The sequence below is a fragment of the Muscardinus avellanarius genome (assembly GCF_963383645.1).
Source record: "Muscardinus avellanarius genome assembly, chromosome: 3".
Lineage (NCBI taxonomy): Eukaryota > Metazoa > Chordata > Mammalia > Rodentia > Gliridae > Muscardinus > Muscardinus avellanarius.
The window spans coordinates 2,342,879-2,368,776 of NC_137788.1; the positions used below are offsets into that span (position 1 = coordinate 2,342,879).

General features: G+C 57.7%; 3 protein-coding genes across 3 annotated transcripts in view; 1 reads left to right on the top strand and 2 right to left on the bottom strand.

Moving 5' to 3' along the window:
- Positions 1 to 874: 874 nt before the first annotated feature.
- On the top strand, positions 875 to 1,386 carry SMIM1 (small integral membrane protein 1 (Vel blood group); the record flags this gene model as incomplete). The annotated part of the gene is made up of 2 exons (XM_080690895.1): positions 875 to 984; positions 1,260 to 1,386. 2 exons carry the CDS (start codon positions 875 to 877, stop codon positions 1,384 to 1,386), a joined length of 237 nt encoding a protein of 78 aa, XP_080547021.1.
- A 2,807-nt stretch (positions 1,387 to 4,193) lies between these two features.
- Positions 4,194 to 11,020, bottom strand: LRRC47 (leucine rich repeat containing 47; the record flags this gene model as incomplete). Its single annotated transcript, XM_080692691.1, has 7 exons — positions 10,403 to 11,020; positions 7,447 to 7,902; positions 6,621 to 6,737; positions 5,910 to 6,025; positions 5,185 to 5,287; positions 4,559 to 4,648; positions 4,194 to 4,442 (listed from the first exon to the last, which is right to left on the bottom strand). Exons 1-7 carry the CDS (start codon positions 11,015 to 11,017, stop codon positions 4,194 to 4,196), a joined length of 1,746 nt encoding a protein of 581 aa, XP_080548817.1. The 5' UTR covers positions 11,018 to 11,020.
- A 3,829-nt stretch (positions 11,021 to 14,849) lies between these two features.
- Positions 14,850 to 25,898, bottom strand: part of CEP104 (centrosomal protein 104) — a gene marked incomplete at both ends in the record, with an annotated part of 33,488 nt that continues 22,439 nt past the window's right edge. The window contains 9 exons of the mRNA XM_080690979.1: positions 14,850 to 14,965; positions 15,623 to 15,710; positions 19,581 to 19,648; positions 19,755 to 19,893; positions 20,603 to 20,711; positions 21,297 to 21,363; positions 21,755 to 21,791; positions 23,421 to 23,528; positions 24,735 to 24,941. Coding sequence (XP_080547105.1) covers positions 14,850 to 14,965; positions 15,623 to 15,710; positions 19,581 to 19,648; positions 19,755 to 19,893; positions 20,603 to 20,711; positions 21,297 to 21,363; positions 21,755 to 21,791; positions 23,421 to 23,528; positions 24,735 to 24,941 — 939 coding nt within the window. The remainder of the gene's footprint in view (positions 14,966 to 15,622; positions 15,711 to 19,580; positions 19,649 to 19,754; positions 19,894 to 20,602; positions 20,712 to 21,296; positions 21,364 to 21,754; positions 21,792 to 23,420; positions 23,529 to 24,734; positions 24,942 to 25,898) is intronic.

The window sequence follows — 25,898 nt, forward strand, 5'->3', positions numbered from 1 at the left end:
TGGTCCCTGAGTTCTGGGTGGGCTTCCCACAGGTCAGCAGCCTGCCCTAATGTGGCTTTACCCAGCTCCAGCAGCCTTCCCAAGCGGGGCACCCGCAAAGGCTCGGCCACTAGAGGGGTCTGCTACTGCCGCCGGCCGGCCGGCCACCTCAGCTGGGCTGGCCGCCTCCAGGGACGGGCTCTGCAGCAGGGACAGCTGACTCCCACCCGGAGCCGGGAGTCCGGGGCGCCTGGTGCCCTGTGCCCTTAGGTGAGAGATGAGACAGTGGTTGGAGGCCGAGCGCCCAGCACTTGCCCTTGCGGTGCCAGGTGCGGTGCTCAGCAGGGGAGTAAAGATGGATCTGGTCCTGGCAGGGAGGGGGTCAGAGCCCAGGAGGAGGAGAGGCAAGATGGCCTGGCCCGTCCACCTACCTCTCCGGCTTCTGGAGCCCCTGGGCCCCTCCCGGGGCAGCGGCTGGGGGAGGGGAGAGGGCACAGCTGCTGCTGCCCAGGGCCAGCCAGGCCTCCTCCCTGGACCAGACTGGCCGTACCAGCCACCGACCCTGTCCATCCCCTTCCTTGCCAGCCTTCCCAAGAGGTCAGCCCGCAGACTTTATCTGGCCACATGAATCCCCGGTGGCCTCCCCTGATAAGGTTCTGGGGAAAGAGGCCCCAGGGAGCCCTTCTGGGTGGAAACGCTCTGCTTGCATTCCTGAGGCTGGGCCGGGCTGCTGCCTTCTGGGCTGGCATTCCTGCTTAGCCTGGCCTCCCATGTGACCAGTCCACTTCCCCATGTCCCCCCCTCGTCGGCTTCACAGCAGCGTGCCTGAGCCCTCCATGGGGCTGTGCTTTCTGGTGAAGTCTGAATCCCCGCGCCTGCCTCGGCCCCGCCCGGCATGCAGCCCCAGGAGAGCAGCGTCCACTACAGCAGGTGGGACGGCGGCAGCAGGGACGAAGTCAGCGTGGACCCCGTGGCCAGCACCGAGGAGGCCTCGAGCTGCAGGAGGTGAGGGCCCAAGAGGCTGTCAGCCCTTGCGGACGCTGCCTTCTCTGCAGCCCAGCTGGGTGCCCACGCCCACCCATCTCTGCCAGCCTCGCCCCAGCCTTCCCTTGAGCTGGTTCTGGGACAGGCATCTCCACTCCGGCAAGCTCCTGGGCCCGCCTGCACGCAGGCCCTCCTCCTGCCCCACCCCGCCCCGCTCCCCAGCAGTCCTCCCCAGAGCAGGGCCCTCCTGTGGCCTGGCCAGGATGGGCTCATGTTCCGGTGGTGGTCTCCCCTAGGATCTCCCAGAAGCTGTGCACGGGCAAGCTGGGGATCGCCGTGAAGGTGCTGGGTGGAGTGGCTCTCTTCTGGGTCATCTTCATCCTGGGATATGTCACTGGCTACTATGTACACAAGTGCAAATAAAGGCTGCCCAGCTCCCCACAGTCCGGGCTGGCTGCGTACTGGGGCCTGGGCTGACACACAGATCCATCCCGCTCCGTGGACACAGACCCTAGGAGCAGACACGCACACAGGCACCCTGACACAGGAAGACAATTGTGTGCAGGCAAGCCACACCTCCTGGCATGCAACACAAGTCCTTTGCCAGATATGAGCCTGCCCTGGCACAGGCAGCCACTTGGGCCGGAGCCCTGAGCCCTATGGCGCAGCACCCCCAAAGCCCCCTGGCCACACTGGGGAGTGTCTTCAGATGAGGGCCCAGACCTTCCCTTCTCAAGACCTGGATAAATGGTACTTTCTGCAGACAACTGGGTGACCCTCCCCAGGGGCACTGTGCAGAGCTGCTTGGCCCTGGGCAGGCCCTGCCCTCTCTCGGGCTTTCAGATTCATGGTTGCGCCAGGAGTGCTTGGGCGAGGGCAGTGCCTGCTGCCCGCCGTTCCCTGAGCTGCCTGCGCAGAGGCCCCAGCTTGTCTTCCTCAGCAGCGCCTGGGGGGGGGGGCTCTTCACACCTTTTCACTAAGTGTTGAACAGAAGGTAGACGAGGCCTTCCCCAGGCTGACGCCCACAGGCTGACACGGCTGGTGCTGGCCTTGGAACATACCCCTCCCAGCTGGGCCCTCCTGCAGGGACAAAGGGCCCGAGTCAGGAGGTGGCCAGACTGCGCACCTGACCTGCGCGGAACAGGCCTGAGCTGTTCTGAGCCTCTGCGGCCACCCAGAGGACTTTGGTCCCTTCCCCCCAGCTGCCTGCCTCCCTTGCTCTCCTGGGCTGTGCACCAAGTGTGTCCAGGTTGAGGGCAGGAGTCAGCAACAGCATCCACTATCCTTGTGGAAACCAGACCAGACAGCAGTCCAGGGGTGAAGAGCCTGGGGCCCAGCTCCCCTCACAGAACCAGCACGGCAGGGGCTTGGCCACGCCGGGCAAGAGGGAGACCCACTGTGGCTCCCTCCTTGAGGGAGGGCAGCCTGGGGCCTCGAGGAGGGGTGGGGTGACTTCCGCAGGAACCTACTGCAAGCCAGGGGAGTCCTCTCCGGCTCGCCCGGCCACACCCTGAGGACCCTCCCCAGAGCCATCCCAGGATGGGCCCTGCTGTGGAGTGTGGGAGGCGGCAGAGGCCTGTGGGGGCCCTGGAGGAGCAGGCCGCTGCTGGGCAGTGGGGAGGCCAGCCAGGAAGACAGCGAGCAGATGCTTCCATACACGGGCCGCCAGGAAGCAAAGCAAAGGAGTGGCCTGAGGCTTCCCCGCTGGCCAGTACTCTGGGCCAAGGGCTCTTCTCAGTGAAGCCAGAAATGATGGGGAGGACTCTGCAGGGTGGCCACCCAGACAGGTGGACAGGGAGCAGGCCGGGACCTGGGCAGGGTGGCCAGCCACGCGGTGAGGGCCACAGGTGGCGCCTGCAGCTACAGCCTCTGGGAACAGCAGCAGGTTTCTTAGCAAATGTTTTTATTGGAATTGGATGGGCAAAGAGAAAACACTGATGCTTTCTGCTGTAAAACATTTCCCAAAACACAAACATACTCAGGCCCCACCCCCTCAGGGGGAAAAAAAAAAGAGCACAGCAGGCGTGGGTGATTGACCTAGGCTGCGCCGGGCTGCAGTGCCAGGCCGGGCCAGCTGTACCCTCCCGCAGCTACCCAGAGGGACGGAGCTCTGAGCACTGCCCTTGGCCCTGCGGGGTGTCCGGGCAGGTCCTGGCCTGAGAACCCCTCCCGGACTCATGGCAGGGCAGACCCCTGGCCAACAATAGTACCAGCAGCGAGCCCTGCGGTGACTGGCAGACCAACAACACAGACGGCACCTGGCAGGCTGGGAGGACCTTGGCAGGAGAACTGCCATGTGCACCCGCCACAGCTGGCCAACTGGCAGGGCAGCTGCCCGGTGTCTTGGGGCTCTGGAGACCCACACAGCTTTGCCAAGACACACACCCGGAGGCACCTTTGCAAATTCCCCTGGGCCTCCTGCAAATCTAAAAAAAAAATCTCATCTTTTCCACAGAGCACAAGAATCGTCCCTTTAAGTCTAAGACCAAAGATCAGAAGGGTGTATCTAAAGGAGCGGGCAGGTCTGTCCTGGCAGCCAGGCCCTAGGCAGAGATGTTGCAGCCCCCTGGGATGAACGCTCTGGCTCCAGGGCGAGCAGGGGTGATGCGGGCACGTCACAGCGGGACACCCACACAGCTGGGTCCGGCAGCTGCCTGCAGCCGATGTACCGGCATGACCAGCGGCCCCTCGTCCCCACTCCTCCTGGCCCAGCGGCGCCCACAGAGCTTCCTGGAAGGAAGGCCCTGCACTGCCCATACCCACGAGTGCTCCAGAGACATGCCAGAAAACCAACTCTGCCTTCCCAAGGCCACACTTTAAAACCTTTTAAACAGAAAGATTCAGATCATCGCAAGCTGGAACACACGGTATTCTCGCAGAACTGGCACAAGATGACTCAGATGCCATCTCATAGAGAAAGGACCATAGGCCGTAGGCGCGGCGTCCGGCTGCACGGGCACACCGCCCAGCCACGTCCTTCCCAGGACGACCTGCCGCCTCTCTACAGATTTACACGTCCTCCAGTTACTTCTGGCATGTGAGTCAGTCAAGAGAAAGTCACTCGGTGTAGTGCGAGAGGACCACGCAGCCATCACTTCACAACAGAACCACCTGGGAAACCCGAACCAAGAGCACAGGCGTCTTAAAACGTACAGGACAGCTCCATCTCTTCGAAGCCTCGCAGACCCACGGGCACCTGCGCCGGAGCCTGCCGGCATCACGCCTGGCTGTCAGCGCAGGACGGTCACGTGGGACGGGGCGGCCGTCAGGTCTGCCTTGGAAGGGTACACCACCTTCAGGCTGCCCTCCAGGTCCACCACGCGGACCTGCTCCACCACCAGCGGGCCCTGTCCGTCCTTCCCAGCACTTGGGTTGGCTTTGGGATCAGAAAGTTGTCCAGAGATGGCACTGGCTTCCGTGTCCGAGAGACATCCTTCTTCTTTGTTTTCTAAAGTGTATTTGTTCATTTCTGCCATTTTCTGCAGATGAAAAACATCTCATTAGGCAAGGGATGAGCGGTGACCCAGGAAGATGGGCTGCTGTGCCGCAGTCAGGCAGGCAACCAGGAGGTGCCCGGCCGGCGGGAGACACTCACCAGAACAAGCGCGTCCATGGCGTCCTTGCAGATCTGCAGACTAGAGGCACTTGTTACTTCCAAGAACAAGTCACAAGTTGTTTTCTTAATCTTAAAAAAATTAGATTTCAGCACAGAAGTTAAAAGAAGTACATGTCAGGAACAGCAACATATATTTTGAAGGAAAAATCTATAAAATGGAGTTACACAGCTGGGCGTGGAAGCACATGCCCAGTATGTAGGAGGCGCCTGGGACAGGAGGCTCAGACTTGAGGCCACGCTCGGCCACTTGGTGAGACTCAGCACCGGGCAAGACCCTCTTCCAAAACAAAATGGCCGGGTGTGGCGGCACATGCCTGCAATCCCAGTACTTGGGAGGCTGAGGAAGAAGGATTGTGGGCTCAAGATCAGCTTTTGCAATACAGCGAGACGCTCAGTGACCTAGTGAGACCCTGTTTCCAAACAAAAAATAAGAGGGCTGGGGACGTGACTCAGAGAAAGAACGCCCCTGGTCTCAATCTTCAGTTACCCCCACCCCCACCCCTTACAGGAGGGTCACACAAACCAAGAGGTGAAGGGGCACACAGCCCGTGACGTGGTGAGGCCCGGCTGTGCGCCTGGAGACCTCCACGCTGGTGACCGCCTACCTTTGTCTTCTCACTGTTGGTTATCGGTGGGAAGGAAATCACATCTCCATCTGCATCCACGAGACAAGGGTAACTCTCCTTCCCATCCAGTAGGTGCAGGTATCTGGTGGGAAAGAGCACAGATCCCAGGACGGCTGTTACAGTGTACCGAGGACTGGCGGCTGTGCTGGTGCACGCCTGTGCTCTCCGCTACTTGGAAGGCTGAGGCAGGAGGATCACATGTTTGAGGCTGGCCTGGGTGACTTACTGAGACTGCCGCAAACACTGATCAGTGTTTGTCTAGCAGGTGTGAGGCCCGGGGTTCAACCCCCAGGAACACACACACACATCTAAAAGTTCTTTAGACACAGTAAGCACAAGGTAAGTATGCCTCAGAGAATGGGTTTATACAGAATCCCCGGTCTACAGCAGGCCCTGCACCTGTCCCTGCCAGCGTGCCCCGGTGGAGCCAGAGCCCAGGAAAGTGCCCTGGGCTTGACTGGCCCTTTCTGTCCTGCCCAGTCCCAAGGGGCACCCCGCATCCAGGAAATGGCATGAAACCTCTGCTCCAAGCACCTGCTGGCTCCTTAGGAGCAGGCCCCGTCCCCACCCACGACTGGGCCCATCTAGACCCTGGAGGGGCTGGCCTGAGACACCCTCTGAAGGCAGTCTGGGAGGCAGCTTTTCTTCCTCTACCCCTCTCTAAGCGCTCACTGAGGGGCGCGCCCGGGGCAGGGCCGACACACCTGTGCAGCCCCGAGACGCTCTGCCTCTTCTTCTGCTTGCGCTGCTCCTCGGCCTCCAGCTGCAGCTGCCGCACCAGATCCTTAGCTTTGGCTTCTCTCCGCCCCAGGGGGACGATCTGCCGGGGAGAGCCGACACGGCTGGGACCGTGCCTGGAGAGGTCACCCCCTGACCCTGCCTGGCCGCTTCCGCACTCCCTCCCACCCTCCTGGCATGCTCCAGGCGGGGAGAGCGCTTCCAGAGCGCAGGTCAAGCTGAGCGGGGATCATCCCAGAGCCTCCGCAGGGGGCTTTGGGGGGCCTGAGTGCCCAACCCTCAAGTACCTCCGGAGCCCAGCTTCCCCTTAAACCCCACTGAGGCACAGCTGGTCCCCAAAGTGTGGGACCTCAGAAGGCCCACAGAACTGGCTGTGTGAGTGGAGAGCCTGGTCACTGTTCTGGGCAGCACCAGGACGCAGTCAAGGCCAAGGGGTCTTTGCAACCGAGATATAACGCAACGGTGTGGAGGAGCCAGTGAGGGCTGAAGGAGGCCTGTCCCAGTCCTGCCTCTTCTGGTGAGCATTCAGGAACCGCTACAGACATGGCCCTGGGCATTGCACTCATGCACTTGCTGGGCAGTGCTGGCTACTGGACGTGCTCAGCCTCGACTGCCCGCCCGCCCGCCCGCATAGCGATAGGAAGAACGCAGGGAAGGCCTGGAGGGCAGGTGGGCACCTTGAGGTCCTGGGGCGGCCGGGCGGCGTACAGCAGGGGCCCTCGCACAGCGTGGAGGTCGTGGGTGGCGATGGTGGCTGCTGTCCTCTTCTCACAGAGGTCTTCGTGGAGCTTGGTCTATGAGACAAGGGTGCGACAAGCAAGTGTCAGCGCCCAGCACAGCGAGGCCCACGGGAGCCCGGCCCCCTCACCTTCATAGCCTCCCCACCCCGTACTCTTGGCGTCTCCACCCCAAACCTGTCTCTTCTGCCTCCTGCAGCCTGCCTGCCTTCAGCTCTAGAACTCAGTATGTGATGTTTCCAAGAACCCACCCTGAACTACAATTCACGACTGAAAAACCAAAGCATGACTCAAAACCAAAAACCAGCCCCGTAGCACTTCTCCCACGACGCTGACCCCAGTCCACAAGCCCGGCCCGGCCCCACCTGCTTCACAGGCACTTCCTGCGCACTGCCTCCTCGGGACACCGCAGTGGCTTTCCGGGGCAAAGACATGCTTTCTTTTAGAGTAGGCAGATATCGCACCAAAAGAATACCTGAGGAACTCGGTCTAGCCAACACCTCACTCGCCTAAGAACGTGCTGCTCAGTCGGTGATTTCAACCCTCTTTATGTAAAACCAACCGCGCAACTTACTGCAGAAATCAGAAAGCCCACTGAAACAGCTCAAGGGTAAAAGCTGTGTGTGGAAGGGCACAGGGCAGAGTGCCACCTGCCCACTTGGGAAGGGCCACAGGCGCCGAGGAGGGCACCCGGGCACTGTAGCCTTCCCTGCACCCGAGCCGGGCCCAGGGTCTCCAGCACACTGTCCCCATGTGGCCTGCCCACCTGGAAGGCGAGGAAGCGCTTGAGCGCGTTTCCGGGCTGCAGGTCCATGCCTCTCACGACGGCGCCCACGATGTATGGCCGCACATCCCTGACCTCGGGGCTCACTCTGACCGTCAGGGGCGCGGGGTTCTCAGACACGTGCAGGACCCTGAGCAGCAGCCTGGCCGCGTCCGCCACCTTCTCCTCCCCCTCGCCGCTCTCCCGCCGCTGCTTCCGCTCCCGCCTCTTCTTGCGGCAGTCCTCTCTGTCGGTGCCATCCGCCTTGGCCCTGCCTCGGCAGCCCCGGCCCCCCACACGCAGGTACTCCAGGATGGACCTGGTCTGGCAGCCGCTGACCATCTTCTCCAGGCGCTTGTCTCGAAGCTTGTTCCCTTGGAAGTTGACCTCCTTGAGCTTGGGGCAGTCTGCCAGCTCGGCAGGGATCTCACTCAGCTGGTTGTTGGAGAGGTCCAAGGTCTGGGAAGACACGGTGAGAGCAGGTCAGGGGACTGGGGCTGGCACGACCCTGAGCGGGGCCTGCAGGCAGGCAGTCCAGTGCCTGGCCTCCTGCAGTGGCCCAGGGAGCCACGCCGCACAGGCACAGCCAAGACCCACTTCCCGCCGACCTCTTCCCCTGGGCATACTGGCCCCGAGGCCCACCAGCTTGCCACCAGGCCAAGGAGCTTCTCCACTGGGCAGAGCTGCTGCCCACGGCGAGCGCTATGAAACCGCTCTGACTCCAACGATTTGCTCCTCTTGACGACCACAGCTGCAGCCAGGTCTCAGGTCAATCGCTAGCTCAGGGGACTGGCACTGAGTGTCTGGTTTATGGACGCACACACTCTTAGATGCCGAGATGTTTTAAAGTTTAATGTGCAAGCTGAGCGTGGTGGCTTGTGGCTGATTCCAACAACTCAGGAGGCTGAGGAGGAGGAATGTAAGTTCAATGTCAGCCTGGGCAACTTAGACCTGTAGCAACTTAGCGAGTCCTGGTTCAAAATAAAAAAGATGAAAAAGGGTGGGGGTGAAGCTTGGAGGTAGAATGCCCCTGAGGTTCAACGCCCAGTATCAAAAAGAAAGAAAAAGACAGAATGAACGGACTAGGAGGGCGAGCAGCAGACTGGGGCTGGAGGTGCAAAGCCCGGGCACTGAAGCCGATTTTGGGCCTGGGGGTCCCGCCGAGGACAGTGCGGCTGTTCCCTCCTTCAGCGGCACCTGACCTGACCTGGCAGCCTCAGCATGGAGATGAAGCAGTTTTCAGGGTCGAAGAGGAGCACCAGCGGGGCGCGGGGCTCTGGGCGCTTGTGGAGATGAAGGGCGACAGGGGCAGGGTCTGAAACTGCACGGGAGAGCTGGGCGCTGGGCTCTCGCCTCACAACCCTCAGGAGCAGCTGTGCTGGGCCTCCAGACACCCGCACGACGAACTTCAGGGCTGGCGGGACACAGAGCACCTGGCCCTGCAGACAGCAGCACTGAACTTGTGTACGGACATGCTACTGGAGAAGGGATCCCGACTGCACGGCCGAGATGCCAGCCTAAGACAGTCTCCACGAGAGGCACCCACTGTAGGAGATACGTGAGGGACTGTCCAGCTGCTAAGAAACCTGGACCTTCCAGGCTCCTGGAGGGACCATCACCACCTCTGACAGCAACTAAGAAAACCAAAGATCTGGGGAAGGATGTGTTTACATCGTCTCTCTGTTCAGAAGCCAGGTTTCTTGTCTGAAGTTACATCTCTCTTTGGAATGAGCCCCTATACGAAGCAGTTCCTGCTGGAGGGGGCATCCCACTGGGGTCCAAGCTAAGGTGCTGCCCCACCTACTCTGCAGTCCCAACTGGACAGCACCACAGGCCTGGTGACTGCCACTTCGGGTGCAAGAATGACAGATGTGCCTCCCCATCACTGAGCCCAGCGTCACCCTGGAAACTTAGGGGTCAAGGCCAGCAGAGGCCAGCAGCTCAACTTCCTCATCCCAGTGGCCGGGGTGAAGAAGAGTGAGGACTTTCATGTCGCAGTCTCAAGCTAAGCCTGAGCTGGGCTGTAGCTATGGCCCTAATGGCAGCCCTCTAAGGTGTGGGCCCTGGGAGCCGGGCATCTGCAATCTTCCCCCTGTGGGGGTTAGTGGACAAGCAGAGGCCCCTAATCAACAGGCCTTGTGATGTCCACATCTGTGTGCAGTGCCTGCCCCCAAGGGCTTATCTTATGACAGGATGCTAGTTGCAGGTCTAAGCTGTAAGGCGTGGCTGCTCCCTGGCTTCATGAGAATAGGAAGGAAGAGGTCCTGAGAAGACTCGCAGCCAGCCATCTCAGCTCACTGTGCGGCCAGCTGATCAGTGGCCCAGCAGGCCCGGGCCTCTGTGACTGACTGACCAGTATGTGCAGCACTGCACACACACACCTGGCTATGGGCCTTATGGAAACCTGTAGCCTTCCCCAGGGAGTCACACCTACAGCCCCTTCCAGGAATGTCTCACCATGCATACACACACACCAACATATATAAACAGGTAAACCTTTGTGTGCACACTGGTAGGTTTGCAAAAGGAGCTGCAATGTCTAAGAGTGACTTCCACTTCAAATTCAGTTGCTCTGCTGTATAGTCTTTGTATTAAGAAACATCTCTATAAACTCAAGAATGAGGAGCAGAAGGAATGTAGGACTGCTCTGCTGAGGGTGGATGGAAAAAGCCCCTCTTCCAAATCTCAGCACAGAGCAGGCAGCAAATTCCACTTTCACGTCTTTGTGCCTCGTCGGGGCGCCCTCCACACTTGCAACTCTCAGTCACAAATACAAAAAAAATCAGACATGGGTCCCTGCTCTTGACCTGGTTTTAACCCGAAGAAGCCAGGTTTGCTAGCAATTACAGGAGCCGACGAGTAGGAGGCCGCGGGGCTCATCAGCCGGTGGAGCGCAGCTGGGGCGGGGCGGGCTTGTGGGCGCAGCCGCGAGGCCCCAGGCCCGCGCCCCGCCGCTCACCTTGAGGGAGGCCAGGTGCGCGATGTTCGGGCTGAGCTCCCGCAGACAGTTGTCGGCGGCCGCGAGCTCGCTGAGCAGGGGCAGCGCCCCGGGCTGGAAGAGCGCGTCGGGGAAGGCGTCCAGGCAGTTGCCGGTGAGGTTGAGGCTCTGCAGGCGCGGGGCGCAGCGCGCCAGGTCGGCGGGCAGCTCGCGCAGCCGGTTCCCGCTGAGGTTGAGGCTCTGCAGCTGCGGGAAGCCCGGCGGCTCGGCGGGGCCCAGGCCCTGGCCGGGTGGCAGCGCCTCCAGCGCGTTGCCCGACAGGTCGAGCACGCGCAGCGCGGGCAGCGGCCCCAGCCCGGGGCTCAGGCCGGGCCCCAGCGCGTTGCGCCGCAGCACGAGGCTGTGCAGCTGCGGCAGGCCCTGCGCCAGGCCCGGCCCCGGGGCCCGCAGGCTGCCGCAGCCGCTCACCTCCAGGTAGTGCAGCAGTGGCAGCGTGAAGAGCCGCGGCGGCAGCCTCCCGCCCGCCGCGCGCACCCGCTCCTCCAGCCCGGGCCCGGTCAGCAGCAGCTCGCGCCGCCGCTCGCGTTCCGCCAGCTCCAGCTCCGGCCAGGCCTCGGACACGGCCGCCGCCGCCATCGCGCCGCCCGCCGCCACGCTCGCCGGGACTTCCGGGTCGCGGCGCGTCACTTCCGGTCTGCGCCGGAAGAGACGATAGAGAGGCTGTCCGGCGGCTAGAGAGCCGCGACGGCAGCCATAGAGAAGCCGACAGCCGTGCGGCGAGCGCGGCGCGGGGAGGGGGTGCCGCTGGGTGTGCGCATGCGCGTTCGGAGCGTCCCGGGCGCAGCTTTGCGCTCTTGGGACAGACTTGGAACCCAGGCCACTCTGCGCGGCCGCCAGCACTCGCGGCCCAGCTCGCTCCCGACCCGCGCCTCTTGCCGCCGCCGGCGCCCCAGCGTGGGTGCGGGAGAGCCCAGCTGCCGGCGCTGCGGTCGCCCGTGAAGACGACTGGCCCGAGATGGCGGCGCGGAGGGGTGGGGCGTGCAGACAGGCCCGCGGGCCGCGCCGTCACTGCTGCCCCGGAGGTCGCAAGTTCACTTAGCAAGACCCCGTCCCGAGATAAAAAGGGCAGGCGTGTAGCTCAGCCACAGCACCCCTGGGATCAGCCCCCAGCACCAAACAAAATCGATCACACACACAGCCACGCGTATTTTCAGTCGAAAGTTTTAAGCTGGGCGCGGAGGGTGCACGCACACCTGTAATACCAATACTTGGTTGGCTAAGACACAAGGACTGAAGGCTTGAGGCCTCAGCAGTTGAGTGAGACTGTTTCCAAACAGGCCGGCCTGTGGTGGGATCCTGTGTTCAATCCCCAGTACCCCCACCCTCCACAAAGCACACAGACACGTGCGACATATTTTGTTGAAAGTATTAAAGTTTTGTTTTTAACACTGATGTCTGTAGTCAACTAGAGTTTTGTATTTATCATGAGATATAAGTCCTACATGATTTTTCCACACGAATAATTTTTTTTTGTATTTTTTTTTTTTTTTTTCTTTTTGGTGCAGGGAGTGAACCCAGGGCCTCATGCACGCTAAGTACATGCTCAGGCTCCTGATACACACCAATCCTTCACTTCATTTGCACTCCTTAGATCTGTCATATGCTAAGGACCCATGTGGGTGCATGCCACACCTGTGACATCAGCCAGTGATGCCCAGCTACTCAGGAGGCTGAGGCAGGAGGATCATGGCCCTGAGGTCAGCCTGGGTAAGTTAGTGAGACCCTGGCTGGGTATGGTAGATCGCAATGGTGGAACACTCCTGGATTCCCAGTCACTCTCTCTTCTCTCTCACACACGTATGTGTAGGTCAGTTTCTAGGGTAGGGCAACCCCCCCCCTCCCCCGGGCACTGGAGATGGAACCAGGGGTATTCTACCTCTGAGCTACACCCCCAGCTCTATTTTTATTCTTTACTTTGAAACAGGGTCTCACTGAGTTGCGAAGAGCCTCACTAAGTAGCTGAGGCCGTCCTCAAACCGGGATCCTTTCTCAGCCTCCCGAATACTGGGATTACAAGCGTGCGCCACCACGCACAGTTTGGTAGGGCAAGTTTAAGTTCCAGCCAGCTGCCAGGACGTCCTAAAGCTCCTCACCACGGTCATTCACGCTCCGTGAGCCCTTCCACGCTGAATGGGCTGACCTCTGTGACTGGTGGACTCCTGCAAAAAGCAGTGTGGCTCCCGGTCTAGGCCACAGGAGACGTGGTGGCTGGGTGGTATGTGTGTGCTTACTAACGTCAAAGAAATTTACAAATTGTCTTAATTCTAATCTTGAAATAAAAGTGACAGAACATTTAGTGGTCATTTTATTATATTAATATGCTCAAGGTGAATCAACCCTAAAGCAGTAACAATAAAAATATATTACTTGTTTTGTAATTCTCATACCCGAAATAATGACAAATAGAAAACTATGTTAAAACATTAGAAAGTTGCAAATTTTCATTAAAAGTATTTACATTTGTATTCTAATGTCAAATTTATAGGTACAATTATTTTAAATTATATTAATTCATAGAATATCTTAAAATATGAAAATAATAGAAATAAATATTAAATATCCGCAACATATTAATAAATGAAACAGTTCAGTTATCAGTATCAACTAGTGTCCTGCACAGGGATCTGGTGGTCCCCTCTCCGTCCCCTGCCTCCGCCCGGGTCCTGACAGTGGTAACTGGAGTGTCCCTGGCTTTGATCACTGGATGAGCATCTCAGCAAAGCACATGATTCTTCTGTCACCAGCAAAGGCGTAAAGCGGGGGCCTGATTTTGTTTGCCAGTCACTGGAAATAAAGTATTTTTACAGATAATCTTCTCTAAATTACAACAGACAGAAAGCGCTGCATACATTTCTTAAGTTCTGATCAAAGAGAAAAGAATTCCTTGTTAACTTTTCTCATTGTTTTACCTGAAGGAGTATTTTATCTGTACTTTAAAAATGGATCAGAAAATAAAGCCAACATTTTGAAACCAGCCAGGAGTGTTTGTAAACCCCCGCCTGTGCACTGGCGCGGGTCGCTGTCCCCTCATTTAAAGACGGTTCACAGGCTGTGCTCTTGATGGGCCCTGGCCTCTGCTATTCCTAGCCACCCCACCCGGAGGGGTCAGTTTGCAAATGGACATGAATTAATGCAAGCTCACGGTCACTAACATGTCCAGGGTTCTATCCAAGTGCTCATTGTTAGTTTTTATGTTTGTTGTTTCACATGGTTGGGAATTAAACAATACACATATTCTAAGCGTACAGAGCCATTTCCAAGTGCGTCTTGGGTGCCTCTGGGTAACCTCAGAGGGGAGTGCAGCCCTGGCCACGGGGTGGGGGCTTGGAGCCCTGCCCTGGAGCGATGGTGAGGGCAGCCAGGGCGCTCTGGAGTCCTGATGGCCCTGGCTCTGTCCCGAGCCTCCTCCAGGGGTGGGCCTGGAGCTGCCAAGCCAAATGCTTCTCCCTCTGTGCTGATACTGAGCGGCCTTCTGTGCCTTCAACGCCCTGTGAGCGCTTGGGACAAGCGGATTTCGGGTCCCAGTCACCTTGTGGCGAGACAGGCTGGGAAGAGACATGACCGGGGATCTGGGTATGCCGAGGCAGAGAGGCCTGTCCGTGCAGGTTAGGTAGCCACAGAAAGGGCTCTGTGTGGAGCCAGGCCCAAGGCGTGGGCAATGGCGTCCTGTGGACAGGCGATCATGGGATGATAGGGAAGTCCCTCCATGTCCTGCTTTTAGGACTTTGCCGGCAGAGAGCATCTGAAGCCTCTGAGCAGAGGGCAGGACGCAGCGCCTGGCGTTGGCCCCACTGCGATGGCGCCAGCGGGGGTCCAGGTGGAGCTACTCCAGCCAAGCGTGTGCTAACGTGGGGCAAATCCTCAGCAACCACTTTCCTTTGGGCTTCCTCTTCACCTTTATTTCCAATCACCGTGGAGACACTAGCCTGCAGACACTGGCCCTGCTCCCTGTGACAGGCGCAGGTGGGCACAGGCCTCAGGGAGAAGGCACCCTCAGCCGCTCACGCCATGCCGCCATCCTGGGACTACTCGGGCGGGCCCACGCCTGTGCAAACTCTACCACGTAAAATGGCATCAGCATGCCTGAGGCTCAGAGCGAGGCTTTCCAGGCAGCGAGAAGAGGATGCCATCCCTGTACCAGCCTGCCTGAGCGGACTCGCTCTCGCTCCTCTGTCCTAGCAAGGCCCGTGGAAGTCAGGATGTGAGCGCCGAGCACACAGGGAGGTCCTGAGTGTGGGTGGGGCTCTGTGGTCAGCTCTGCATGCACTGTTTACAGGGGAGCTGAGGGGCTGGCACGTGGGAGGCCCAGAGAGGAGGGCAGCAGGGACGGCGGGCAGGGCTGCCATGCAGAGGTGGCTCCAGGTCAGGCGCTGTCCCTGCTCTCAGCACAGCGGCGGTGCGGGCTGCCTCAGCGCTTTGCGCAGGACCTGCTGGAGGTTTTGCTCAGGCCTCCCCTTGGCGTGGGGATCTTGCTTCCAGCTTTGCTTCCTGAGCTGCCGGACTTGGCCACTGCGGGACCTTTACCTGCAGGGGAAACACACACAGGACACAGGGTGGCGCTGGCACCCACGCTGGGCGTGTGCAGCCCAGGGAGGCATGGTAGGAGCAGCCGCCCAGAGCAGCAGCAAGGCCCGAGGGCCGGGATGCTGGCTGCTTCAGGGCCAGCACAGCGCACAGGAGAAAGATGCTCCCGTGGCAGCAGGAGAGGGAGGAGAATGGCTGGAGGTGGGCAGAGCCTGGGCAGAGGCAGATGGGCCATGAGCCATCATCCAACAGCCCTGGGAAAGGGCGCGGCCACTCCCTCACCGTCGCCTACAGAGGGGTACACAGCTGACATCTGCCACGCGTGCAGCTGCACACCTGGCTTCCGCCATACTGTACGCATCACTCCTAACATACGTGTGTGCAAAGGCCTTTTGCAGGTGACAGCTTTCTACTAAAGGACGTCACATTTCCTAGAAGGTGGTCTAACTGACTCATAAATCAAGGGGTGGGTTTAGCTTGTGTCCCTGAGTCTGGGGTGGGGTGTAGAAAGCGCTAGGGGGCAGCGTGTCATCACGCAGCCGGGGAGAGGCATGGGTGGACGCACAGGGGCAAGTCTGGGCCTGTTGCGATGAGCCTGCTGCTCCTTAAGGGGCCCGACCTGTGGACCGTGGGGCCAGCGAGGCAGAACGGCCTCACCTGGCGGCGCCGGGGCCTTGTGCAGGATGTGTGTCTTGCGCAGGTTCATGGTGCAGCCGGCGGGGCCCATCAGGTGCTCCTTCCAAGCCTGCAGTGAGAGAGGAGGCAGCGGCCTGCAGTCTGGTCGCCGCAGTGGACCGGGGCAGCGAGGCCATCACAAGAGCCGTGGAGCACGGCCCTCAAGCCCTTGAGCCTGGGCCTTACCCTCCAGCCCGTGCAAAGGGCACGTGGGGCCAGCATCTGAGCACTGCCACTCATGGCTGAGTGCAGGTGGAAGGCCCGGGGCACCGTAGGAAGCAGCGCCCTTCCTCCCCCTCGTCCTCTCAGCTCCTCGCGCTGCTCCCACTGACCCGCCCTGTGTATTCACAGGCCTGGCTTGGAAGATTCCATAAAAGAAAAACCAGCCTACATGGCTGCCTCCTGAGGTCTCCGAGGTGCACCCAAGGCGGGTGGAGCAGGCTCCCTCCAGGAATGCTGTCGGTTTGCTCCCCCTTCCCCACGGTGAGGGCAGAATCAGGGGTTTTACGCCTTACACGTACAAGGCAAGTGCTATGCCCCGGGCCACCCCCCATGACACACCCACTGCCTTTCCCTGACCCACCCGCTCTCTGGATGGAGGCCGCACTCTGCCCCCCCAGTGACGGGCTGCTGGCCAGCCTGTCTGTGTTCCATCTTGGCTGTGGCCCATTACAGGCCCCAGACCTTCACATGGCACCACCCACACTCGCCGGGCTGGTCAGCTCCCCTCTGGCCTGGGAGGAGGCCGGGCACTGTACCCACAGGGCAGGGACTGAGGGTTCTGAGCCCTGAGAGGCCCCTGGCTGACGACCCGGAAAGCAGGGCCTTGGTCCTGCAGCCCAGGACGCCCATGCCAGCCGCAGGGCAAGCTGGGAAAAGGGTCCTCCCTGAGAGGAGCCCACAGCAGCTCCAGGACAGCGGAGAGGCCTGCGTGGAGAGCGTGGCTGAGCGGGTCCGGCTTTGGCTCAGAGAAGTGGGGCAGTAACTGTTTCTTGTCCCCTCCCAGGTTGGGTGCACACGCCATGGTGCAGGTCACAGAGGGAAGCGCGCCTGCTGGCTGCTTTACAGCTGCGACCCAACCTGCCACCCAAAAGCCGAGCAGAGGCCTCTAGTCCAGCCGGGAAGAGGCACCGGGAAGAAAGAGGCTAAGAAAATTAGGCTGCAAGCTGACTTCCATCCTGCTCGCCGCAATCCAGCAGACAAGAGCCAAGAAGGAAGGACCAGGGTACGAGAGGGATGCGTCATAAAGGCAGCAAGTAAAACAAAAGTACAAGGTTCTAAGTCCTAAAAACAATCATGGAAAGAGAAAGCATGTCTATGTGCACGCAGGACCTGCTCACAGTAAAAAAATAAAAAATAAAAAGGAAGACTATACTATTAAAACCTCAGTGGTTCAGGATGAGGTGAGCAGGGGCAGGGGCAGCAGTGTCTGTGCCTGACAACTTTGGGAAATCTGTGTGTGTGTGTGTGTGTGTTTGTGTGTAGTACTGGGGATGGAATCCTGGGGCATTCTATCTCTGAGCTACAACCCCAGCCCTATTTTATTATTTATTTTGAAAGAGGGTCTCATTAAATTGCTGTGGCTGACTGTAAACCTGCAATCCTCCTGTCTCTCCCAAGTGCTGGGATTACAGGCCTGCACCACCGCGCCCGCTGGGAAACACGCATCCTATATAATTTAGAAGTCCCTTGAACCTTGAGTGCAGAACGGAACATGTGAACTGCACGTTTACACTGGTGCCGACCTACTGAGCTGGGCCCAGAGACTAGAATCGTGTCCCCGGCTCTTGTCACTCATGGAACATGTGTGGGGACAGAAGGCCCAGGGCAGATGTGACCCTCAGGGTCTGTGCGCAAAGGCGGGTGGAGCACAGGGGTGTTCCCAAGGCCCGAGTACTGTGTCTCCGGGCCTTGCGATCTCGGTCGATGCAGGAAGGAGCCACAGATGTAGGTGGGTGTGGCAGAAGCCAGCCCGGACTGAGAATGGAACAGGAGCAGACGGAAGGAGCAGGCCCTGCGGAGTCTCGGAGCTCAGGTCCTCTCGCGGGAGCCAGGCCGCCTCGGTGATGGCCTGCTCCAGGCATGACAGGGAGGGACCACTGAAGAAACCAGGGCCCCTGGGGTCAGATGGAAAGCCTCGGCACTGGGGCTTCACTGAGGAAGGGCCTACAGTGGCTGGAGGTGTCCACACCACACCACTGAAACTAGAACAAGCCTTCCCAGCTGCGCTGGAAGATGCTAGGCCTGACTTAAAATGTTTTAATGTGGTACTAGAGACTGAACCCAGGGGTGTTCTACTTCCAGCCTATATCCCACAGCCCCCTTTTTATGTGTTTTCTTGAAACAGGGTCTTGCTAGGTTGCTGAGAATCTGACTATATTGCTAACACTGTCTTTGGACCTGTCTCAGCCTCACAAGTACTGGGATTACACGTGTGTACCACCAGGCTTGGTCTGATTAAATCCTCAGCAAAAAGTGAAACTTTCATCAACCTAGATACCCTGTTAAAATAAAAAAGGGCTGGGGGTGTAGCTTGGAGGCAGAATGTCCCTGGGTTTAATCCCCAGTACCACAGGAGAAAAAAAAAATCTGACTAGTGAATAGAGAAGGGGCGACAGAATTAGGACATTCAGATTTGTTTTTCCCTAGGAAGCTGCCAAGTCTAGACCCTAAGCATCAACAGGCTCCTGGAAACTGGGCTACCTCCGCGCACACGACTGCCTCTGGAGGGAAGGGGCAGGGTACTCCCCAGACCCGCGCACCATGCGGCCCAGAGACACAGCCTCCAAGGGCAGAAGCCGTGTACACAGACACGTGGGGGACACACCAGGAAAGCCAAGGGCCAGCAACTAAGTTGTGAGAAAAAAAGAGAATGGACCTATTTATAAGCACATCGGCCAACCAGGCTTTGGATCTTGGCAAACAAACGCCGTGAGGATGAAGAGCTAGCGGGTGGGTGGAGCAGGGATACTGGGATGACGCTGTCACGCTGTAGTCTTTAATGCCGCGCTGGCACACGGGCAGGCGGCTGGCACGCTTCCTGGGTCTGCAGCGTGGGAGTAGGTGGGGCGGGTGGGGAGACGAGACCAGACTGGCTGGTCAACGGTGTCTCGAGCTGCGTGACCGGCACAGGAGGGCACGGGAGGGTTTCTTTTGCTCTTCTGTGTACTCTGTGATATATCTGAAATTTTCAGGATTGGAGAAGAGGCAGGAGACCTGGATGGATGGGGACTGGGCAGAAACTGAGGGCTACGGGAGTGGCCGAGACAGCCTGTCTTTCTTCTATCTTGAGTTTCCTGTGGTCAAGAGAAGGCTCAGAGGATGCTGGGTGTAAGCTGTCTGCTGGGCCTGGCTGGGGAGAGCCTAGCAATGAGCCACGGTGGGTGGACTGCAGGGGCAGAGCCAAGGAAACCCGAGTGGAGTGAGGAGCAGGTCTCCAAAGCCGGCCTGGGGAGGGGCAGGCGGACAGGACTCAGTCTGTGCTGCCTGGCAGAAGGTGTCGCCAGTGTGTCGGCAGCTGTGGAGCGCTCCTGCTCAGCTGGCCTCCAGTGCTCAAGAGCAGAGGAGCTGAGGAGGGGGAGGAGGAGGATGCCCCCGAGCCACAGTGCAGCCCGCACCCGCTGGGGAGGAGCTTGGTGTCAGGCAGGGTGCAGACTGTTAAATCCTACGGAGCCGACTTTCGTTACTCGAAAGGGACCAGTGTGTTACAGAATCCACCCACGACGCCCGGGATCAGCACAGACAACAGCACTGACCAGAAAAGCATCGCGCTGATGTCCCAGTGAGCCGAGACTCCTCCAAGACCACCGATAAACGTGGGAAAGGACGTCCCGGAGGAGGCAGACGTGCCCGCCGTCCAGGCAGGCTGGCGGAGCACTCAGCTCCCAGAGGCTCTGTCCGGGGCCTGCACCCCATCACCTCCCCACGCCGCGCCGCTCACCTCCTCTCCGGGCGCGAAGTTCTCGTGGCACAGAGGGCACCGGTTTGCCAGCTTCTCTGACTTGGCAGCTGAAATGGTTTCAGTGGAAGACGTGGTTACTCATATGCCACTGGAACCAGGGCCCATCGCCCGCCCGGGGAGGATGCTGGAGCGGGGGCCGAGGGCGGCGCTCACGGTTGCACTCCTTGGTCTTTATGTGTCGGGGCAGCTCTTCTTTGGGGACGGCCTCGCTGCAGCGGTAACACTTCCCGAAGCTGTCCCTCTTGTCACACTCCGTCAGCAGGTGTTCCGTCAGGCTGGCAATCTCCACCACCTGGACGCCGGACACGACGGGGCAGGCTGCTGAGAGGGCAGGCCTGCGGGCCAGGCTGCAGGCCGCGTGGTGCTGGCAGCCGGGCGGGCAGCTCTGCTCCCATGCAGGTTAAGCAGGCCCCGTGCCTCAGCCCTGCGCTCGCCCAAGGTCTCAGGCACTGCCAGCTCTGTGGAGACCTGCGCCCTTCTCGTGTCGCTGGACAGTGGCCGGGTAGGGAGGCTGAGAGGGGAGGGCCGTGCTGAGAGGCCGGGAGGGGCGGTGTTTGGATTCTGGCTCTCCTCCTTCCCTCCCTCCCTTTGCCCACCAGCGCTGCTGCAGGAGGAGACTGGGCGCCCTCTCGCACGGCCGCTTGGTGGTGGCGAGCAGACCTTGCCCAGCAATCCATAGCTGGCCCTGGGTCACGTGCCCCCAAACACTGCAGCAGTGTCAGAGCCATCCAAAGCTCCTGCCCCCACAGTGCAGGGGATAATTGTATTCCACTCCAACAAGGGGTGCGAGTCAGCAGGAAATCCAATACAACACACAAATGGCATGCTGTAGGAATCTCTGCTTACACAACGCTCCCAAAGCAACACTTGCTTGAGGGGCGGGAGTCACGGCCGCGAGGACTCTGGGGAGACCCCGGGGCCGTGGCGCCATGGTGGGCTCACTCAGGGACAGTTCGCTGAGCCAGAACACCTGGGCCGTCTCTGTGATCGCAGCACCTCACCTGCCGGCAGTGACCGCATCGGGTCAGCATGAGGCAGTGCTTCCAGTAGTGGAGGTCCAGGCCTTCTTCCGTGAAGGCTTCGCTCCTTTCCCCACAGAAAATGCACAGGCTAAAAGGGAACAGGAAGGGTGAGGCCCGGCTCCGGTTGCGTGGCGTTTGCTCTTGCCTGGGAGTGCAGCCCTGGCTTGCCCACACCGCTGGTGCTCGGCCTTCCCCTCCTGTCCCGAGTCACCTGGGCTCGTTCTGGGGGCCTTGCGGGGGGAAAGGTAGCAAGGCTGATGCTTGGGTCCCTGTCAGGGCACCTGGGGAAGGAGTCAGCCAAGCAGGTGGTCCAGGCAAACGAGCCTGAGATCTCTCAAAGTTTAACCATCAGCAGCAGAAATGAGCACATAGGCAAGCTGATGTCACAAGAAAGAGGAAAAAGACGTCTCCCCTGACGTTTGTTTGGCCACCGAACAGTGAAAAGCGTTTTGTCAATACGAGACTTCTGGCAAATGCGGGACTTCTGCTGGGTGAAGCCAGGGACGGTGGTCGTACTACTCAGAGCCAGCGCTCACAGGCTTGAGGACATTTTCAGACTTTTAAATCTTAAGAGAGACCCCAGCTGGCTAATCAGAGCGGACAGGAGAGTCCGTCCGCCCAGTGCCCGATGGCTGCTCCCTGCATCACCGCACGGCGGGGCGGCTCCACTCACTTGTCCAAACAATGGCTCTCTGGGATTTCCGGAGCACTGGGTGGGGCTGCTCTCCTTCCCTGAGCGTCTGAGATCAAAAGAGAACAAGTTAAATAACTATCTGTAGAAATGCTTAAAGTTTTAGCAATGCTTTGTAGTGGACTATCCTTTTTTTTTTGGTGACACTGAAGATTGAACCCAGGGGCATTCTACCTCTGAACTTTACTCCCAGCCCTATTTTTTTTTTTTTTTTTAAATTTGGAAACATGTGTCACTAAGTTTCGGAGGGCCTCGCTAAGTTGCTGAGGCTGCAAGCCTCCTGTCTCAGCCTCCCAAGTCCTGGGAAGTACAGGCATGCCGGCCAGACTGTACTTTTTAGGAGAGTTTACACGGGCGGCCGCAGTGCGCAGGTGGTACTCAGAGGCGCTGGCCTGAGTGGGTGGTTTCCAGGTGGAGCTGCTTGGCAGGAACTCACGTACCCTGATGCTTGGGCTGCACAGCGTCGCTCTCCTTCTCCTAAGACACAAGCACACAAAGGTCAGGGACACGCTGCGCTCAGGAGGAGCTACAGTCCATCCAGATGTGTTCGGCCTGAAAGCATGTTTCTCGGTTTCATTTTAGAACTCCGTCAATAACAAAACTCTTTTCAGAGTTATCAGTGCTCTTTCCTAAGTACCTCCCCTTGGCTCCATGGAAGCCCCCGCCCGCTCACGGCGGCCCCCAGGCCCTGCGAGCTCACACTGGCCCCGGTGGCGGCAGCCATCGGCTGGAAGGGGCAGCGAACACGGAGCCCCGCAAGCTGGGACGCCAGTGAGTCTTAGTTTGCCACGCCTGCTCGCTCCCTTGCACACTAACTATGAGGACAATTCCAGGCGCAGGCGCACGCAGGGCAGAGGGTGCAGCCCACCGTGGCGGCGTGGCCCGGCCTCCCTCCGCCGCCCTCATCCTTTTATCATTATCCTCACGTTCTGCGTTTCAGTGGAAACGTCACTGTGCCATCTGCCCTTTTTCAGCTATACCCCTGCATTTTTACCCATTCTTTTTTTTTTTTTTTGTGGTACTGGAGGTGGAACCCAGGGGCTTTCTACCTCCAGACTACACTCCCAGACCTATTTTCTATTTTATTTGGAAACAGGGTCTCACTAAGTTGCTGAGAGCCTCACTCAGTAGCTGAGGCTGGCTTCGAACCTGTGTCATCCTCCTGTCTCAGCCTCCCAAGCGCGGGGATGACAAGTGTGCGTCACCACGCCCGGCCCCATTCCTTCTTTTTAATTGTGGCCTAAGCACTTCACACCAAGCCTGCCCTTTTCAGTGGGCCCTTGGCACACAGCGCCGTGGGCATTTGCGGGCAGATCCGGAGGACACACACAGCTTGCATGACTGCACCTTGAAACCCTGATCATCAGTACTTCACCTTTTCTTTTGAAAACTTTCAACTTCAGGAACTGAATCACAACATTAATATTACTAAACTAATTTCAAGCCAGGTATGGTGGTGCACACTTGTAATCCCAGCACTTGGGGGGTTGGGACAGAAGGATCACAGATTTGAAGACAGCTTTGGCAACCTAGTGAGCCCCTTTGCCACTTAGTGAGACCCTGCTGCCAAACAAAAACTAAAATCAGGCTGGGGGTGTAACTCGGAGGTAGAATGCCTCTGAATCCCCCGTACAAAAATAAAAGCAAAAAACGAATTTCAGCCCAGTGGTAGGGCAGTCTGCAGTAAGAGGCCTCATGCATCCAGAGGGATGTGGTCTCAGAATGTGTGACTTCCTGCTGGCTGCAGGGCACGGCATCCCCACAGAATTCTTAGCCACACTTCCCTTTCTGAGAGAGCTGGAACCAGATATTCAGATCCAGATGTACGCCTCGCCCTTGGCCCTGAAGGAGCTGGTGCTCATGGGAGTGTACTCTGCCTCCCACTGCACCCCACCTGTTCCCTCAAGTCTTCTCTTTCCAATTGACACCTGGGTGCATATATCAAGTGAAGGACTTTTTATTTACTCCCACACTAATTAAAAAACAACATTAAAGAATAAAGGCACCATTTGCAAAGCCCATGGAGTTAGTCAAGTTTCTCTATCTGACCAACGCAGTAAATTCCAACCCAGACACCCTGGTAAAAGACACAGTAACTTTTCCAACCTGGACTTCGGCCTGAATTTCTTTCAGTGCTGCCAACTGCCCTTGCAAAACTTTGATTTCTTCTTTCTTTTGTTTTTCTGCTTCTTCTGTAGCTGCTCTTTTCTGTGCCTGGTAAAATGAATCATTTTCTCATTAGATTAGCTTCTAGGGGGAGTCTTAAACATTGAGAGAAAAAGGAGGGCATGCCAGTTATTATAATATCCACTAAGACTAAAGTAAGATTAAAAGTAAATTCTTCAGGGTAATTAATTTATTGATTTTTGGTATGATTAAACCCAGGGCTTTCTACTTCTGAGCTATATATATCCCCAGCCCTTTTATTATTTTTTTTATTTTTGTTTGTTTGCTTTTTTGGTGGTACTGGGGATGGAACCCAGAGGCTTTCTACCTCTGGGCTATACTCCCAGACCTATTTTATATTTTGCTTGGAAACAGGGTCTCACTAAGTTGCTGAGAGCCTCACTAAGTGGCTGAGGCTGGCTTCGAACCTGCGCGATCCTCCTGTCTCAGCCTCCCAAGCGTGGGGATTACAAGCGTGCGCCACCACACCTGGAATCCCCAGCCCTTTAAATTTTTATTTCATTAAAAATTTTTTTCTATGGTACTAGGGGTTGAACCCAGGAATGCTCTACCTCTGAGGAGTCCCATTTTATTTTTTACTTGGAAACATGGTCTCACTAAGTTTATTTGCTGAGGTTGGTCTCAAACTTGTGATCCTCCTGTCTCAGCCTCTCAAGTACTGTAATTACAAGTGTATATGGCCATTTAAAATTTTATTTTTTCTGTGTGGTACTGGGGATTGAACCCAGATGTTTCAACCTTCAAATTATACCCTCAGCCTGATTTTATTTATTTGGAAACAGGGTCTTGCTAAGTTGAGAGGCTGGCTTTGAACCTGCAATCCTCCTTGTCTCAGCCTCCCAAGTACTGGGATTATAAGGGTGTGCCACCATGCCCGGCTTATTTTTAAATTTGAAACAGGGTCTTGCCAGGTGGCCCAGGCTGGCCTTGAACCTGAGTTCCTCCTGCTTTAGCCTCCCGAGTACTGGGATTCCAGGCATGAGCCACCGTGTCTCGCTTCAGATTAATCCAATCCGTGTTCGCTGAGTGGACGGAGCTGCCAATCACTGCACTTCAGATTGGGAAGCCAAGATCCCACAGCCATGGGAGGAAGGGCCTGGACTGGACGCAGGCCCCTGACGGGCTCAGCCTGCACCTGTGCCTGCTGTGCACATGGCTCCGTGATAACCTGTTATTACTTCATGTTCCGAGTAACTTCGTAAACACACGCTGCGACCACGGGGACTAACTCACCCTAACTTCGGCATCCGTGGGCCTGCCATCTATCTTCGCAAATCCCTCAAAGATGGTTTTGTAGAGAAGGTTCCTGCGCGTGTTGCTGTCCTCTGGAGGGAGGTACTCCAGGACGAGAGCCTGGTGCTGCCGGTACAAGTCCAGGATGATCCTGACCGCCGTCTCGCGGACCTCGTAGACCCTGTGCTCCAGGGCACTCACAGCAAACTGAGAGCCAGGTTGGGGGTGCTTGTTAGTAATGCCCAGAACAACAAGGTTAACTCTTTCCAGCATAAAAGACAGAGATACATAAAAAGCTGGAAAGTAGGCCGGGCGTGGTGGCGCACACTTGTAATCTCAGCGCTTGGGAGGCTGAGACAGGAGGATCGCGCAGGTTCAAAGCCAGCCTCAGCTACTGAGTGAGGCTCTCGGCAACTTAGTGAGACCCTGTTTCCAAATAAAATATAAAATAGGTCTGGTAGTATAGCCTGGAGGTAGAAAGCCTCTGGGTTCTACTGTCAGTACCAAAAAAAAAAAAACTGGAAAGTAGACCCAGTCCGTGTGTCCAGATACAGAGGCACTTTGTACAGTGGGCCTGCGTATACTGGTTGAACTCATGTCCCATGTTCTGTGTTTTGCTTTTTGGCACTAAGTGTACTAACAAGGATTCTTAGGTTATATCCTTCCTTATGAAACTTAAACTTCATACTAAGTACTACAAAATATTCCAAATATATAGAAGAAGAAGCCTCACGGCTTTTGAGGGTAGTCTAGAGGAACGCAGCATCTAGGTTTAACCAATGTTAGAGTTTTTTTTTTTTGCAGTACTGGGGATTGAACCCAGGGGTGTATTACATCTGAGCTATACTCCTAGTCCTATTTTATTTTTACTTTGAAACAGTGCCTAAGTTACCACACTGGCCTTAAACCTGGTATCCTCCTCTCCTGTCTCAGCCTCCCAAGTGGGATTGCAGGTGTCCGCCACCACGCCAGGTAGACTCTTTTGTTTTTTAACTTTCTTTATTTTTTAAATTTTTTTTATTTTTGGAAACAGGGTCTCTTGAACCAGCACGGCTGGCTTCGAACCTGCACGATCCTCCTGGCTCCGCCTCCCAGGCATGGGGATTACAAGTGTGCGCCACCACGCCCGGCAGCCCTTTTGTTTTTAAGAGTAGCACACTGGCT